Below are 18,929 nucleotides of genomic sequence, written 5' to 3'. Positions count from 1 at the left end.
TATAATAATTAAAAAATAAATATAAAATTGACTAAACAAAAAACCCAGCTTATCACCCCCACCACCTGTAAATTCCGATCGGATTTGGAGATCAATTCTCATAGGCTTCATGGTTAGACCATTTTTTGTAGACCGTATGATATGACAGTTGATGATTGGATTATTTTTTTAAATGATTTAAAAAAGAAGTTCAAATATCAACCATCACATCATGTGGTTTATAAAATATGATGTCTCTCATCACCCAAGAGATTTGAATTAAGCTACAAAATATTATAATAATTTAGTGTCAAACTTGTCACCTACCTAAATCTAATTTAAAAACTTTCATTTATAATAAAAAATATCTCTAAACAGTAGTGTTAAAGACAACCATCATTATGTGATTAAATTTTAATTGATAAAGCATAGTGAATTTGTACGAAATAATAAGTTCTTTAACTTATACAATAGTCTCGAACTCGTAGGTGGCAAGAGTGTATGATAACGACACTGATAGGAACATGTGCTTATATAAGCACAGTACAGAGGTCAGCTTTATCCAAGCTACTGTCCAAAGTGGTGGGTCCCGGTTGGTGCGACTGGAGAGGTGGCTGAAAGAAACGTACACGCTTGTTTACCATGCCGAGGTTCAGGAGGAATTCTTTGTTACTTTCTACTTCAATTTCTTCTTCTCATCGCTACAACCAAGATTTGCCTTCAATTTTCTAAATTTATTTTCTCTTGGCTACAAGCAATTTCTTTTCATTTTTTAATAAAAAAAATCTTTAACTTTTTATTAAATGAACACATGTATTTTAATTTTCTCTCAATCGTTTATAGACACATAAACCAAAAAAAAATATATATATATAGAATTGTTAATTTTCAAAATTTCCAAATTTCACCACCTTCACACTAAAGGTTAAATGGAGAAATAATATAAAAGTTGGAGTTATTATTCACGCGGTTTATGACGTTATTTTGCCTTCTTGACAAATAATTTTACTCTTATTCCCAATTGTCATGAGTAAAATTTAACATGCTGTATTCATATCTTTTTATTTTGGACATTTAGCATAGACTGTCTAAGCCCAATCTTTTATGATAAACTCTTAACAAACACACTCTTAATCATCTAGCTTAGCCCAATACTGTATTGCACAACCGATTCAAGTTAATAAGTAATGGCTGACTTTGAGAACTTTAACGAAAAGTTCTTGGTACTGTTTACTTTAACGAAAGACTATTTTTTTACACTAAAAAGTCAATTCTGGTACTATTCACTTTACCCTTTATTTTGTCTTTATCATTAAAACTCAAAGTTTTCAAGTCATTTTCATTAGTTTTCCTAATTTTAATTAATAGAAGATACATTTATGTTCAATGTACACTAACTAGCAAAACACCATCACATCAAACAATGTCCTGCCAGCCTCCTAATTACATATAATTACGACCCATATCCGAAGCCTGGAATAAGCCTGAAATGGACTTGTACAAGCAACGGAGTTGTTGGAGGTTGTAATGCTGCTATAGATGCTCGTCGAATTAGCAGAATTGCGGGTGGTGGAGGGAGTGCTGCTAGATTGGCAAGGCCGCCGCTACTGTAGTCGTTCGGAATTCGATATCGAATTTTCCCAACCAGCAGTGGATTCGCCTCCAAACATCTCCTTATATCTATCATCGCCGCAGTTCTTGCTTCTATGAGGTCTCCATAGCCCTGAAGTCGTAGGTAGATTCTACATGCAGAAAGCAAAGCGCGATTTATGAAAAATAAAAAAATCAGTCGTATAAAGCAGTAACTACTTTAGTGTATGTGCAATCACAACGATCGAAATTGTTCATTTAAAAGAAAAAAATAATATCTCTCATTAAATGCTCAATTAAGATGGTACAAATAGCAAACGTCGTCGTTTTCTTTACCTAACGTCGTGTAAGTTCATAATCTCGGTCGCCTGTGCAATCAGGTTTTGATTGTACGGCAGGAGGGTTGTGAGTTCTTCATGGAGAAGTTCATTTGCTTCCTCATAGTTATTACTGCATGGGTACAAAGTTATAAGTAAATATAATTAACATTGCTAAAACGAACTAATATTTCGTTAATTCCATTAAATGTAGGGTTTTAATTAATTACTCGTCCAGTGCCTCCAAAAACTTGTACCAACGAAGCTCAAAAATGACCTTCGTTGAATAGATGTTGTCATGCACTGTGGTGAAGCCGTTGAAGTACTCTTCTGCCTCGTCAAACTCTCCGTGAATGAAACATTCTTCAAAATATGGCAAGCTGAAGAACAAGCCGGATTCCCTCTCAAGTCTACATGCATAAAGAATAGTGTAGTTATTATGATCATAAATAAAAAGGAAAGACAAGTAAAAGGATCTCAACCCCAAGACACAAATGATGACAAGCATCTACACACGCGTTGATGGTTGCTAGCCATTATTACGTGTGAGATTTATACTAGGGATCTCAAGTACGTAAATGGCTAACAATCATCTCGCGCGCATAGACAATAGTTATTCTTGGCATTTGTCTTGAGAGAAAATTAATATGGGAAAGAAACTCACGTTCGAGCTGTTTGTCCAAAATTGTTGAAATCAAGATATTGTAGAATGGAGTAAATCACATCTCCATGTGAAATAGCAGCCATATCGTCAATACAGTAGCTCTGATTTGGTTCCCAAATGTCAAAATAAGTGAAAGGTTAGTAAATAATGTCATCCACACCAAAAAAGAATTCAAAATCAAATCGCCGACAACCAAAAAATGCATGTAAAATGATCACATCCACCAAAAAATATACCATAACATCTGCATTGCAAGCTAGCTAGAAGCCTACAATGTTTTTTTAAGAGAAGCTAGAAGCCTAGAATTAAACTAAAACAAATAAGATTTGTGTGAATTTACTCTCTAGCATCGAAGCGTTTTATACTGCATTCACAACAAGAGTTTAGCTTACCAACCACATCTTGCATTAAAACCAGTAGGATTTGGCGAATCCTAAAAATATGTAAAAAAAAAATTTAACTTTTAGGAAAGTATGAATTCAATAACTAATGTAGATAAATATGATGAATACGGTTCAGATCTAGACATGCATCGTATTAGGAAAGGTAATTAAGAAAGAAAACTCATAATTAATTTTCTACATAAAATAGAGCAAAAATTTCTAAATAAAAAAAGAGAGAAGAGAAATGGTTCACTTCTTAAACTCTCTGAGCTTGATGCCTGCCTCAATTTACTCTTAAGCTCGAATTATCACTCACTGCATGAATGAAATTGCTTGGCAGAGGCCTGAATTTATAGGAGAGGGCGAAGGGAGAGGGTATCATGGCCATTGGCGAACATACGTTTGTTTGGGTTACATGTAGCAGGGATTATGTGGTCATTTTCGTTGAGCACTCAGTGGGCTATCAACCACCAGACTCAGGAGGGGGGTTTGTAAGACACGCTCTCCAAAAGGGTAAATGGCAAAAGTTTATGGTGAAAGCGTTCTCACAATCATCTCATGCACTCTTCTAGTATAACCAATAGATTAAATGTTTAATCTGTACTAAATATAATTCTCTCTCTCTCTCTCTCTCTTTATTTTTTATTGTTTTATTTTTTTTATGACATCATACAAATTCTTTTGGGAAAAGGATCCTCTCCGGATCCACTTTGTAGGGATTTTAGGGATTCTCACATTCTAGCAGTTCATCGTACATCGTACGGCCAGTTTTCGTCAGATACTATTTGTGTTTAATTTTAAATAAAAAAATCAAATGATTTCTAATTACACGATATACGATGAACGGTTAAAATGTAAAAATTCTTAGGACCCTTACAAAGTAAATCCGGATGGGATCCAATTCTAATTTGTTCAATTGAAAATAAACTCATATATTATAATATAGTCATCGAATATTTAGAATATAGTGAAAAACGTTCTAATAAGTGAAGTCATAACATAGATTTTTGTTTAATAATTTTAAAAGTGAATTATCAATTAGATGAATATTACGAGTGATAATTTTTATGATCTTAAGAAATTCCTATTAAAAAAGATCTTAATAAATTCTTGCACTCCATATTTTTTAATATATAACACATAGTTAATTATGCAAAATATTTACATTTGAATGTTAGTAAATATGTAAATTTTACATTTTAGTGTTATTGTTAGGTCTCTCATGAAGTTCACGATTAAGTAGCGCGTGAAGGGACCAAGTTCAAACAATTTTTAAGAATACAACATAAATACGCAAGTAACATTTACAAAGACATGGGAAAACACTTGAGAGTCGAGATCGTGAACAAGTAAGCAAGCCAATTCAAGTTCGTAGTTAGTTGTTGGGCTGGTATTGACATAAAAAAAAAAAAAAAAAAAAAATCACAGTTGAGTTGGGCTAACGTACATTAAAAAGATAAACATCGGTTAAATTATTGGTAATTAACTTTTATTGGGCCGATATTGAATGTAGTTTTTCAATGGTCAGGTACGAGTTGTAGCTTTTCAACCGGGCGAGATGTCTGATTAGTTATGTGGCTTCATACTTTATCTCGAGTTAGCCTGCCCTTGGGCTTGTCACGATGAAGAGTTGGCTCCATTCTTAACACAGTCGGATTAGTTTTTCGATCTCTTTTCTTGGCGAGTATTCTTTTTTCTATAGCTCAAACTTAGCCAATTTGTAATCTATTCTATATTTTCTTTTCTTGAAAATTGAATTTTTCACTAACTGATGTCATCAAAATAGCTCAGTTTCAAAGCATTTTTAATTTCAACGTTGTCTTATTTTTTAGGCCTAAAACTGCTTATTTATCAAGGAAAAAAATTGAATTTCTTTATTGGAATCAAATTCAACATTATATTCTAATTAAGTAATTCGACACATATTATGTCACATCCCGGCCCGGGGCGGACCACTTCCCGGGCCCGCTCCACCACCATAGCACAATATTGTCCGCTTTGGGCTTACCAGTCCCTCACGGTTTTGTTTTTGGGAACTCACGAGCAACTTCCCAGTGGGTCATCCATCATGGGATTGCTCTAGCCCCCTTCTCGCTTAACTTCGGAGTACCCATGGAACCCGAAGCCAGTGAGCTCCCAAAAGGCCTCGTGTTAGGTAAGGATGAGAATATACATTGAAGGATCACTCCCCTGGGCGATGTGGGATGTCACAATCCACCCCCCTTAGGGGCCCGAAGTCCTCGTCGGCACACCACGGCCAGGGTTAGGCTCTGATACCAAATTGTCACATCCCGGCCCGGGGCGGATCACTTCCCGAGCCCACTCCACCACCGTAGCACGATATTGTCCGCTTTGGGCTTACCATTCCCTCACGGTTTTGTTTTTGGGAACTCACGAGCAACTTCCCAGTGGGTCACCCATCCTGGGAATGCTCTAGCCCCCTTCTCGCTTAATTTCGGAGTTCCCATGGAACCCGAAGCCAGTGAGCTCCCAAAAGGCCTCGTGCTAGGTAAGGATGGAAATATACATTTAAGGATCACTCCCCTGGGCGATGTGGGATGTCACAATCCACCCCCCTTAGGGGCCCGACGTCCTCGTCGGCACACTCACGACCAGGGTTAGGCTCTGATACCAAATTGTCATATCCCGGCCCGGGATGGATCACTTCCCGGGCCCGCTCCACCACCGTAGCACGATATTGTCCGCTTTGGGCTTACCATTCCCTCACGGTTTTGTTTTTGGGCACTCACAAGCAACTTCCCAGTGGGTTACCCATCATGGAATTGCTCTAGCCCCCTTCTCGCTTAACTTCGGAGTTCCCATGGAACCCGAAGCCAGTGAGCTCCCAAAAGGCCTCGTGCTAGGTAAGGATGGGAATATACATTTAAGGATCACTCCCCTGAACGATGTGGAATGTCACATATTACATAAGTTACAAATTAAATAACAATTAACCAACTAAGCTTATTGTATATGTAAAATATTATTTTACCCATAATAACCCTTGATGTTGCTTTAATAAAAAAAAAATGATGAAACAAAAAATAAGGAAAAACAAATTAATAGAGTTCAAACTAGTTTCTGTGAGTCCAACCGCAGTGAAATACTCTATTTTATCTTCTTTTGAGGTAAAAATTTGACTCCTTTTAATGTTACATTCCACATCGTCTAGGGGAGTGGATCATGGAAACCTTATATGTATATTCTTATCTCTACCTAGCACGAGACCTTTTGGAAACTCACTGGCTTCGGGTTCCATCTTAACTTCGAACTTAAGCGAGTTCGCGCGAGAGTTATCTCAAGATGGGTGACCCATTGGGAAGTTCTCATGTGAGTTCTCAAAAACAAAATATTGGAAAGTTCTCATGTGAGTTCCCAAAAACAAAACCGTGAGGGTGTGGTCGGGATCCAAAACAGACAATATCGTGTTACGGTGAAGTCAATTCTGGGATGTGATGGGGGCCCCGGCTGGGATGTAACATTTAACATGAAACTGCTAATGCTTTTTTTTATTTTTTTGCTTTGCCAATAAAACGCTTAAAAGCTAATACGTTACCTGCAGGTCAAGAATTTGTCATTCTAAAAGCTTATATTAGTGTGACCGCAAAACGCCCCGCGTAGACACTGTTACGGAAGGAAAAATTGAACTGCCTTAGCGCGTGAAGCCCCTTAATTTGGCCTTGTGTTCAGCTACCACAAAGGTAACACCATGTCACTAATTAGGTTCAAATTAGTAGCAAATTGCAAGTTGTGCCACTAATTAAGAACTCCAGATCGTGTTCATAAAATGCATGGCCATGTGTGTTACAGTCATTTATGTGAAAAGTTGTGTGGAAAAAAGGGACCAATCTTCTTTATCTTTGCAACATTTGACTTGTAGAAAAGGAGGAGTGGAGACAATACCCTTTAACGGAAAGGTAAATACTGCTTTAAACAAAATAAAAAGAAAAGAAAAGGTAATTAATTACTTTTTATGTTTTAAGAAAAGTACGATATTCATTGATACGTCTTTTGAATTTATGTGTTTAATGTTACTTATTCATTTGGATACGATCTTTAATCACAGTTTCTAGCTTAATAAAATGCATCATTGATGAACATATTCAATAGGTTTTCCAATTATGTTCTCTATTCATTAGTTCAAAAGTTCAGATTGAGTTGTACTGTTTAATTTCGCTTCTCGTGTTCTTGTTATAGGCGATTTTAAGTTGACAAGAGTTTTATCTTTATAGATATGTCGTGTTACATCAGCTTGTCACTGTATGATCATTATTGATAGCCCTTGTCATATCGGATGGTTTGTCCATGGTGAAGAAAGTTGAAATTTCACCGTAAATTTAATTGGTAATACGAGGATTAGCCAAACATATTATAAGCCCTTGAAAGACTTCTCCTTTAAACAACGTGGGACTTTTTTACCTTCACATTATTTCTCTCTTCAATGATGTGAGACTTTTTTACCTTCACATTATTTCTCCTTTCAACGATGTGAGACTTTTTTACCTTCACATCTTCAGACGCCCATTGTGTGTGATGAATTTCCAAGCCAAATACGTGGGCAACGCGAATTGGATGATGTGAAATACGTGAGGCGTTGGCCTTCACATGTGGGTCAACTTTCTCAGTTACTATGAAGAAAGTTGATGTTCCACCTTATAACCAATTGACAATATGAGGAGTAGCCCAACCTGTTATAAGCCCTTGCAAAGTTTCTCCTTAATTTTATTGATGTGAGACTTTTTTACCTTCATATCTAGCATGTGGTTGGTTGTACGTGAATCCCACATGGAAAATTTGAAAAAAACCTTGCAATAACCTTTCTTGTTAGACTTAACTAAATATTCTAAAGGTGTCAGGTAACGTCGTTTACCTTTTTGCAAGATTTAACTAATATTTCATCAACTTGACGAAATGTACTAATGGCACGTGTCGGCTCCAAAACGGCATGTGACAGCTCCAAACGGCACACGGTGGTACATTGTACTTCAACATCAAAATAAAACTTCTAGAGTCCCATATCGACTGTGAACAAAACATGGGACTCTCCTTGACTATAAAAGAAGATCACTTTCCCACAAATTGATCCCTGATGATCTTATTCTACTTAATCTATTATTGGAACTCACTAAGTGATGATTATATCTAAACCCTTGTATCATGTACATAAACTCTATGTTATTAAGGAGAACTCCTTTATCCTGTGGACTTAGCCCAACATAGGTGAACCGTGTACCTCTTGCGTTTACTTCTCTTATCTCTTATCTCTATACATGCTACCCTCACTAGGTGACTGAAGTAACCTAACAAAGGTCACATCTTAACACTTTACGATATTCCAAAGTCAACTCGGTTTTGTGCATCAATAATCAAAATTTCATAATCAAAATTGTTCAATTTCTTAGTCCTCATTTGAAGATCATCCTTACAAAAAGTCATTCAAAACATAGATTGTTTAGTCAACCAATCACATTTAATAAAATGGACATTTTCTCATTAATATGTTACCTGATACCTACACCGTTGATTTATTTGATACATTTTAATGATTAAACGATCTCCAATTCAAATCATTTTTTGCAATATTGATCTTCAAATAAAGATTAAGAAATTGAAGGTTCCGATTATAACATATATATGGTTATGATACGTTATTTGCAATGGGAATGAGCTTATTCCTCAAGAAGGGAATACAAGTATTATTCATTTATTCTGTGTTTTTATCAAATTTTATCTAATATTTATTTTGTTTTCATGTAATTTTTTTTAATATTGAAAACTCATATTCTAACTGTCCAAAAAATTCTCACTTTTTTATTTTCATTTTTAAAAACTAGATACTCACAATAGTTACTAAATGAGTTCCCAAACATGTTTATGAAACAAGCCTTGTATATTTTTGAATGTCATAATACACCAATGATTGAATTTTACTTGTTTTGTGGTGAATTTTCAATTATTATGCTATTCACCTTTTTCCCAATAAAATTCCATAAAAGAAAATTACCTTTTTTGTTTTTAGTTACTATATATTCGTGTGAATGTTTTACTTAGTAGTTTTCAGTATTCTTTTCTTCTTCAAGTTTTCTGCAAATTTCTTTTTTGATACTAGTTTCTGATATTAGTAGTTGAAAAACATGAACATGAGGATAAAAGAAGAAGAAATTGGATAGGGAACAGGAACGGCGAGAATTCTGGAGTATTTTACATTTCTTTTTATAATTGATTATTCATTAGTACACGGGGCATAACTAAACAGAAAAAATTATGGTGGGTTAAAGAGTTGGCGAGATTAATGAGATATGAAGAAATGAAATAAATCATTTTTTTAATACATTAATTACCTAATTATGTGACATCCCACATCGCGCAGGGGAGTGATCCTTATATGTATATTCCCATCCCTACCTAGCACGAGGCCTTTTGGGAACTCACTGGCTTTGGGTTCCATGGGAACTCCGAAGTTAAACGAGTAGCGTGCGAGAGCACTCCCAGGATGGGTGACCCATTGGAAGTTCTCGTGTGAGTTCCCAGAAACAAAACCGTGAGGGCATGGTCGGGGCCTAAAACGGACAATATCGTGCTACGGTGGTGGAGCGGGCCCGGGAAGTGATCCCGCCCGGGCCGGGATGTGACAATTTGGTATCAGAGCCTAACCCTGGTCGCGAGTGTGCTGACGAGGACGTCGGGCCCCTAAGGGGGGTGAATTGTGACATCCCACATCGCCCAGGGGAGTGATCCTTATATGTATATTCTCATCCCTACCTAGCATGAGGCCTTTTGGGAACTCACTGGCTTTGGGTTCGATGGGAACTCCGAAGTTAAGCGAGTAGCGTGCGAGAGCACTCCCAGGATGGGTGACCCATTGGGAAGTTCTCGTGTGAGTTCCCAGAAACAAAACTATGAGGGCATGGTCGGGGCCCAAAGCGGACAATATCGTGCTACGGTGGTGGAACGAGCCCGGGAAGTGGTTCCCCCCGGGCCGGAATGTGACAAATTAACTGATAACAGAACCCACATGGCAACTAATGAATGAAAAAACAAATAGGGAAGACAAGAAGAGAGGGTGCATTTTTGCTCACCACCGTACCATTAATTGATTTTGAAATTTGAGATTTATGTCTATCGCCATATAGATATCAAAATTTATATTCATCTGGAGGTAATAAATAGAGTGATGATCATCATTTTCACTTAAGTATGGTGAGCAAAAATAATCCAACAACAAAGTAACTAGCATTCTTTTAGACCGTCAAATTTTAACCATAAAATTGAAATTTGTAGGCTTATATAACACTTTGATAGTTTGATCTTTCTTTCTTTTTTTTTTTAAATTTTGTTCTTCACTTGATATGCCAAATTTAAACTATTATTTATTTTTTTATAATTGTAATAAGTATTTTTGGGACAAAAGATAATCATAAAAGCATTTATTAATCTCTAAAAACAAATTTGAGGTTGATTTCAAATTTGATAGCAACTACCTTTGATGTAAATCCACGTCATACCATGTAAGAATTAATATTTTGATTAAAAACCACTAAAAGTGTCTCTTTTTTTTTATTTTTTTATTTTTACTGTTATTACTTATGTTAACCTTTTAACTTCTTTTTTAAAGATACTCTTTATTTTTTTTATAGAATTTTATATAGAAATCTTAACCTGTAAGTAAAAGAGAGAGAGTGAAAAACACTCTCTCAAAACGGGCGGAGAAACGGACAAGCACCTCAACCATCACTGTCACTTTTGACAAAGCTGAAACAGCTGTCAGAACAAAGGCTTTACCTAGTGAGTCCCACAGACACTTGTCTCACATGCCTTATCGACCAACCATCCGACTTATATGATAAGCCCGGTGGCTTATACCTCGTAGGTACCGCCTTGATATATATAACCAGTCCCATTAACATTTTATCAGCAGCATGAGGAAAGAGTGCTCTCAAACATAGAGAAAGTAGTGAGAGAAAGTACAGACTAGAGAGAGAGAGTTTTCAGGCGTCTGCTTCCGATCACCGGCCCTGTTCTTCTCTGTTTACAGGTAAATCTTTGTGTTTTATTTTACCTTTTACCTCTGAAAAGGGTTAGTCTTTTGCTTCATTTATGCCTGCCTTTCTCCCCCATTACCTTCTTCTTTCTACCCTCTTGAATTATACTGGATTTTGGCCACTTTGCTGTTTTTGATCTGTGAAAAACCTAATTTTCTCTCTCATGGGTTACAAATTTTGCATGTTCTTAAATCTGGATGGAAAATGATTTCTGAGCTGCCATGGAAAGAAAGCGTATCTATTGACCCGATTTGATTAGAGAAAGAAGTTTTTTCACCGGAAATTTTGATGCTTCTAGTTCGATGTGATTTTGTTGCATCTACTGTATATTTTGGCTGATGTGGCGCCTTGTCTTTTCCAAGAAATATAGGGCCTGTTTCGTATCTTACTCAAAATATTTTTAAGTACATCTCTTGAAAACAATTTTTTTTAGTGTTCAAAATCTTGTTTGGTATGCAATTTAAAATTATTTTTAAGTATTAAAATTTAAATTGAATAAAGAGATCTAAAAAAGAGGTCGAAGAAAAGGGACGAAGATGAGAAATGGGAAAAGAGAGGATCGGAGGAGAGATAAATAAGAAAAAAGGGAGAGGATGAGAGAAATAAGAAAAAAGAAGAGAGAATGAGGAGAGAGAAGAAAAAAGAAAGATAGATTGGAGTGAGAGGAGAGGAGAGAGAGAAAATAAAAGAGTGAGTTTAAAGTTTAAAGCTCCAAAAACTCACTCTTAGTGTTTTTAGAGAGTAGATTATTTTTTAATTTAGTTTTTACAGTTTTTTAAATAAGCATGCCAAAAAAACTTTTAAAACCTAAAACTTAAAGTGTTTTTGAGTTTAAAAAGTTGAATTCAAGTAGAGTGTCAAACAAGCCCTTAATTTCTTGGAGAATTTTTGCAAAGACTGAACCTTTTTTATAATCTAGCATGGACCATGACGTTTTTCTAATTTGATTCCTTTTGGTATGTATAATCTTTATTTCCTTGGGTATGAAAATTGTATCATTTTATTCTGCATAAAAAATGTGGTTTTTTTTTTAACTTTGTTATTAATTGGCTTATTTGCAGGTTGAAAGAAGAAGAAGCCGTTGCGATGACGTCCTCTCTCAGTAAGGACCTCATCTTATTGATTATGCAGTTACTTGATGAGGAAAAGTTTCAACAAGCTCGTCATAAGTAATTTTCTGACCCGAATTACCGTGTCTTTATATTTGTACATGTTTTTGCAGCTCATGCTTTTCTCTAATTTTTTTTTTTTTTAATTTTTAATTTTGATAACAGACTTGAGCAAGAATCTGGACTGTACTTCGATATGAAGTATTTTGAGGAATTTGTGTTCGAAGGGAAGTGGGAGGAGGTCGAGCGGTATCTCTTGGGGTTCACGAAAATAGATGACAACCGATACTCAATGAAGATCTTCTTTGAAATTCGTAAACAGAAGTATCTCGAGGCATTGGATAAGTAAGCATTTGATTTGTCAAGATTTGCACTTTGTTTATAAACAGATGCATTGTTTGTTTTTGTTTTGGATTTGTTATGACATTGTATCTGGTTTAATCATTTGGAATTCATCAGGCAAGATAAAGCCACGGCAGTGGATATCCTAGTGAAGGATCTGAAGATGTTCGCGGGTTTTGATGAAGACTTGTTCAAGGAAATCACTCAGCTCCTCACATTAAACAATTTCAGGTAAGTGTTCTGCACAAATTTTGCGAGCTTCGAGTTGGTTGTAGTATGATTCTCTCAACTGGCATTATGAAATTGATTGGGGTTATGCAGGGAAAATGCTCAGCTCGCGAGTTACAGAGATACAAAAACTGCAAGAGCCATTATGGTCATGGAACTTAAGAAGCTCATTGAGGCCAATCCTCTTTTCCGTGATAAAACACAGTTCCCTCAGTTAAGACATTCAAGGTTGCGGATGCTCATTAACCAAAGGTACAATAGTAATATGCCATAAGAAAAATAAGAGAATTTGTGTTTCCTTCATGTTAGGGGATTGTTTTTCCTGTGATTTGTTTTATAATATTTGGTTTGTGTACGGCCAGAAAAAGAAAAAGGTCCTCATATATCCAATTTCCAGTTTGATGTTTTTGATCTTTTACCAGTCACCTTTATATTGCAAATGAACTGATTTTGGAATGAATATGGCAGCTTGAATTGGCAGCATTCCCTTTGTTCAAATCCTAGACAGAATCCTGATATAAGCACCCTACTTGTGGATCATTCTTGTAAGAATTCCAATGATTCATTTGCTCAATTAACCGCAAACAGTCAGCTGACGGGTTCTGCACCAAAAGCTGATGGTATTCTTCCTATGAGTGCAAATGGGGTACTGTCCTTGGACTACTTGATTTATAATTTTGCTTTGGAGTGAAGGATTTTTCTGACTGTTAAGTTATTTTTACCATCACTTGAATTTCACCTATCAGCCCTTCCAACAGCCGCCAGCGCCAGTTCAACCTCCTCCATCCACATGGATATCTATTCCCCAAAATCATCCAGCAGCTTCGGGAGGAGGTAATGGTTTAGGTAGTCTAACAAATCCAGGTAGTCTTTCTTTTTATTTCTATGTAATTTTCCCCAGGGCTTAGAGAATGAATAAGCTTGCATTGTCATTTCCGTTAAAATTCTATTGCCTGGTCTAGCTTCATCGGTGAGGGGTCCTGGGGATTCTGATGATTTGTTCAAAACGCGATTAACTGGGGTTCCAGAAAGGGTAAGCTTAAAGTCCGTCTACATGAGCACAGAATTTGAATTTGGACCATACTTATGTATACACTCTGTAGGGTATGATGCAAGGGATCAATCTAGGACAAAGTAGCACTGCATTCAACGCAGCAGATTTCCCAAAGACTGTTGCTCGGACCTTGAATCTGGGGTCAGTTCCCACAAGCATGGACTTCCATCCTGTTCAGCATACACTACTTCTGGGTTGGTATCTCTGAGGTTTCCTTTAATGATGTTGTTGGAATACAAGACGATTACTTTTTCAATCAAAAGAGAAGAAATACTACTTCTTAGATTATAGGTATTTGTTTAAGCAGCAAGTTGATAAGGGGACTTTTTTTTTTTTTTTGTACCAGTCGGAACTAACACGGGGGACATAAGTTTGTGGGAAGTTAGTTCTAGGGAGAAACTGCTGTCGAGAAGTTTTCAGGTATGGGATATCGGAGCGAGTTCAATGATGCTGAAGGTATGTTCCCTTATCAACCAAGTCATTATACAGATGACATTTACATTATATGTCACTGGAATCATCTTAACCTATTTGATTCTAATGACACTCAGGCAACTCTGATCAAGGATCCATGTGTCTCAGTAAAGCGTATATTATGGAGCCCTGATGGTACTCTATTTGGTAAGTTCTCGAATTGGTAAGCTTGAATATGATCCACGGTAGCTTTTTCTAGAAAACTTTAAGTGCAATTGTTCTTTCAAACAGGAGTTGCATATTCTAAACACATTATTCAATTATACGCTTATTTTGGTGGGAAAGAGATTCACCAGCATTTGGAGGTAGGTTCTGCATCTTCTACCTTTTTATGTATATTTCATTTTGCTGTTCTCTTTTCTAATACTTTTATCAATTTCTAGATCGATGCTCATGCTGGTAGTGTTAATGATTTGGCATTCTGCAACCCGGCTAAGCAACTTTGTGCCATAACTGGTGGTGATGATAAGGCCATTAAGGTTGGTTTTGAAGAAGTGGTGATATAATAGGTCGTAGAAAACACGATAAACTTATACATCGATTTGTGTTTTATAGGTGTGGAATGCAACTACTGGGTCAAAGTTGTATACTTTTGAAGGTCATGATGCTCCCGTGCATTCTGTGTGCCCTCATAACAAGGAAAATGTCCATGTAAGGACTTCACTTTATCATTTTTTTAATCCCTTGATTTGTCTCTCTTCATTTGACTTCTATGAATGATTTACTCTGTTTTGAAATTCAGCTTATGCCTTTGTGTTTCAGTTTTTCTTTTCAACATCAGTAAATGGAAAAATAAAAGCATGGCTATACGACAGTATGGGATACCGGGTGGATTACGATGCTCCTGGTCACTCAATCACAACAATGGCCTATAGTGCAGATGGTAAAAGGTTGGTATACCACTCCTTTCTAATGTTATTGCAACCTACATCTATATTCTGGGCAACAAGAAAATTCAATCTTTACATTAAACGCAATGCAGGCTCTTTTCATGCGGGACAAGCAAAGATGGAGAATCTCATGTTGTTGAATGGAATGAAAATGACGGTGTAATAAAGAGGAATTACGTAGGATTTCAAAAACCATCTATGGGTGTTGTTCAGTTTGATACAAGCAAGAATAAGTATTTAGCTGTTGGCGATGACTATGCAATCAAAGTTTGGGATATGGATAAAATCAATATTTTGACTACTATTGATGGGAAGGCGGTCTACCAGTAAGTTTCCTTTAAAACTACGAATGACGAGTAGTAATTATATTCTAACGAAGTTATGGCTGTACTAAAATGTGAACATTTTCCTTTTGAAGGCTAGTCCTTGCATTCGCTTCAACAAGGAGGGCTCTTTATTGGCTGTTTCTGCAAACGACATTAAGGTCAAAATTTTAGCTACAGTGGATGGTCTTCAGCTGATGTGCACTATTGAAAATCACTCGACTATTGCTACAAGAAATGGATCTGAGACTGCAAAAAAGGTCAGCTTATCAAAATTTCTATTATGCCATGAATAGAAGAGTCTTCACCTCTTTCGATAAGCTCTATGCAAGGTGCAAACTTTCAAGGATTGCAACTGTATTTAATGATGCTGGTTGCATCATGTTTTCCTTGTGCAATTTTGTACCACGCGGTCATGCACAATGTTTTTGCTTCGTCCTTTTAAATTCTAAATTTTCAATTTCAGTAATCTAACTATTTAGTTATAGTCTACAATAAGTCGAGCATGTTTTGACAGAGTGGTAGCACCAGAAACATGGAGGAGGTGAAACCAACTAGATTAGCTGAAGAAGCAAACACAACAAGGATCTGGAAACCCACTCAGATTAGTGAAACTTCTCAGCTTCGGACCTTGAGGCTCTCGTCTATAATGAAAACAGACAAGGTTGGATGTCTTATCGTATCAGATACTCTCAATTATTGCCCATCCATTTTGCCGATAACTAGGCAGTAGTTCACTGTGATATTCTGGTATCTCATTGACTATGCACTTGTGATTTGACAACTACGCTTTGCTTTTGTTTTCTTTTTTAATCACTGATTTTCCAGTAAAGAAAAGGAAAGTTCCTGATTGTCTTCTCTTGTCATCGTTACAGATTTCAAGGTTGACATACACTTATTCAGGTAATGCCATTCTAGCATTGGGATCCAGTGCCATCCATCAACTTTGGAGGTGGTCACGGGATGACCATAGTTTGCGAGCAAAGGTATAAACTCTATATCTTCTTGGATTCTGTTACATATAGTTCAAATTTGATGATTGTATCCTTCCCGTATTCTAAAGCGAGGATTATGGCCACATGCAATTTTATGTCGCTAGGCAACGACCAAGGTTACCCCACAGTTCATTCAACAACCTTCAGGCATTCTAATGACGAATGATCTTACTGGTGCTAAACCTGATCATGCACTACCTTGCTTTGCTTTGTCTAAGAATGATTCGTATGTCATGTCAACCTCTGGAGGGAAGGTATCTTTGTTCAACATGATGACATTCAAGGCAAGTTTTATATCTCAACATAATTTGGTCATGGTTCAGCTGCTTTTACACATATTATCTCATGAAACACGAAATTTTATCTTCCCGAAATTGGTTGGGGCTCTTGATCAGTGACGAGTTTATTTGTTTAACTACAGACGATGACAACCTTCATGTCTCCACCACCTGTGGCAACAAGTCTTGCTTTCCACCCTGACGACAATAATGTAATTGCTGTTGGCATGGATGATTCCACCATTCACATATACAATGTCCGCATAAATGAGGTATGTGGTTTTGTAAGGCCCAGTGCACAAATTACTGCATTCGTGTTTACTATATAAATACTTAGTTACATATATATCTCGGTGCTCACTTTGTTCCTGGTGTTAGGTTAAGATCAAGCTTAAGGGTCACTCGAAAAGAGTCACGTGTCTTGCCTTCTCCTATGTTCAGCATACACTTGTTTCTCTTGGAGCAGATGCTCAGGTTAGTAATTCATCCTCATGTAGGCATCTCGATGTGATTTTCAGTTTAATGAAAAGAGAGAATTGGAAAATGTACACTTTCCTACTGTGGCTTAGATATCGAAAGTGTCAAAACAAGTATCGTCGTTGTGAATAATTCTACACAAAAAGATTTTTGTTTCAGTTTGGTAACATAATTGTTGTATTTTCTTTCCCCAGCTTATTGTGTGGAACTCTGATAAGTGGGAAAGGGAGAACAGTTGTTTCTTGCAAATTCCGGCTGGAAGGACTCCTACGGCAATGGTTGAAGCTCAGCTTCAGCATCACAAGGATCTGATGCACATCCTTGTAATCCACGAGAGTCAACTTGCCTTATACAACTCGTTGAAACTTGAATGTGAAAAGCAGGTACTTTTATGGCGGCACGCACACAGTTATGATAAAGTACACCAGTTTACATGTTTTTTTCTTCAAACTATTACATGTTTTCTGTTTCATGTTTCAGTGGATTGTAGAAGAACCTGCAGCACCAATCTCGCACGCAACATTCTCTTGTGATAGCCAGCTCGTGTATGCAAGCTTTATGGATGGAACCGTGCGCGTGTTTACATCAGATCTTCAACTCCAATGCCAGATTAACCCCAATGCTTATCTCCCACCTGATGTCAGGTGATTAACTTTCCCTTGCTACATCTCGATTGATAATTTGTATTTCTATTCCTACACCAAGTTTAACAAACTGTTACGGTCATGATTGACTAACTTCTTTTCTAAATTTTTTCGGCAGCAGTTCTGCATCACACCCTCTAGTTATAGCTGCACATCCCCAAGAGCCAAACCAGTTTGCAATCGGACTAACAGATGGAACAGTTGTTATAATCGAGCCACTCGAATCAGGGGACAAATGGGGTATGCCACCACCTGTCCACAATGGCCTCCATACTACTGCAACTGAAGGAAGCTTGGGGATTGGAAGGCAACTTCTCCCTTCCGAAAAGGCCTAGTTGGGACTTGGATTTATTTTTCTTTTCTTTTGGCCATTTCTATAGTACTTTGGAACTTTTAATTTCTGGGGCTAGTCCAATATGCCCAGAATAGTAAATGTCTCAGACTTGCTTTGCTATGCTACAATGACTCAGTTCACCCTCATTCGAATTAGATCATATTTCGGTTGGTTTTGATATTTTATATATATATATATATATATATATATATATATAGACTATATTACTTTTTAATTCACCACACCAGCAAGACAGCTGAGATGCTAATTACTCGATCTGCTTGCTGCTGAAGCTGCCAGAATACGGAGGAGAATTAAACTCTGATGACAAGTCTGGCTAGCACAACAACACGGGAGTAGAAGACGGTAGTTAACAGTCACAAAACCTAATACCAAAAGCAAAACTGTAGTAACAGACGGTAAAGACATATATATTGCAGGCCGCAGCTGAAAATCAAAACAATTTGCCAACTCCCCCAATAGTGACTCGACTGTATAGACCCAAAGCCATCATCCATGGCCCTCCGCCCCTCCCTCTCTTTACACCTTCTGCTTCTGCTCCCACTAATCGGCTGCCGTTCTTGCTGCTTCTATCTCGTCCGACGTCGGAGGATCTTTATTTGGTTAATTTTTCTGATTTTGCAATATCTTAGGGTGAATGATTCCTCTCTAATGGGGTCTGTGAGTGTTTAGGATCGAAAGGATGAAATTTTAAAATGCGATTATGTTAAGCTTGCAGGCTTCTTCACCTTGCTGCAATTTGTACGTTTTACAGACCTTTACTAAACCATAGCTTGCATGCTTTT

General features: G+C 37.0%; 2 protein-coding genes across 2 annotated transcripts; one reads left to right on the top strand and one right to left on the bottom strand.

Moving 5' to 3' along the window:
* Positions 1-1,432: 1,432 nt before the first annotated feature.
* LOC103946819 (protein TPR3-like) lies at positions 1,433-2,633 on the bottom strand. The gene is made up of 4 exons (XM_009357613.2): positions 2,551-2,633; positions 2,117-2,296; positions 1,906-2,019; positions 1,433-1,721 (listed from the first exon to the last, which is right to left on the bottom strand). Exons 1-4 carry the CDS (start codon positions 2,631-2,633, stop codon positions 1,433-1,435), a joined length of 666 nt encoding a protein of 221 aa, XP_009355888.2.
* An 8,182-nt stretch (positions 2,634-10,815) lies between these two features.
* Positions 10,816-18,308, top strand: LOC103946733 (topless-related protein 1). Its single transcript, XM_009357509.3, is given in 26 exon segments — positions 10,816-10,968; positions 12,037-12,144; positions 12,250-12,429; positions 12,544-12,657; positions 12,748-12,906; positions 13,123-13,300; positions 13,401-13,518; positions 13,617-13,687; positions 13,758-13,902; positions 14,055-14,164; positions 14,260-14,329; positions 14,414-14,487; positions 14,566-14,661; positions 14,738-14,833; positions 14,945-15,072; positions 15,165-15,379; positions 15,382-15,398; positions 15,491-15,655; positions 15,913-16,059; positions 16,271-16,381; positions 16,495-16,674; positions 16,812-16,940; positions 17,047-17,142; positions 17,340-17,528; positions 17,626-17,789; positions 17,908-18,308. Coding segments are annotated over 25 exon segments (3,252 nt in total). The 5' UTR covers positions 10,816-10,968; positions 12,037-12,061; the 3' UTR covers positions 18,125-18,308.
* Positions 18,309-18,929: the final 621 nt, after the last annotated feature.

Source organism: the organism of the source record quoted next, unplaced genomic scaffold, assembly GCF_019419815.1.
Source record: "Pyrus x bretschneideri cultivar Hongxiangsu unplaced genomic scaffold, Pyrus_bretschneideri_v1 Contig1, whole genome shotgun sequence".
In the NCBI taxonomy this organism is placed as follows: Eukaryota; Viridiplantae; Streptophyta; class Magnoliopsida; order Rosales; family Rosaceae; genus Pyrus; species Pyrus x bretschneideri.
Note: the sequence above shows the minus strand (reverse complement) of the source record. Positions and strands in the feature narration are given on the sequence as shown.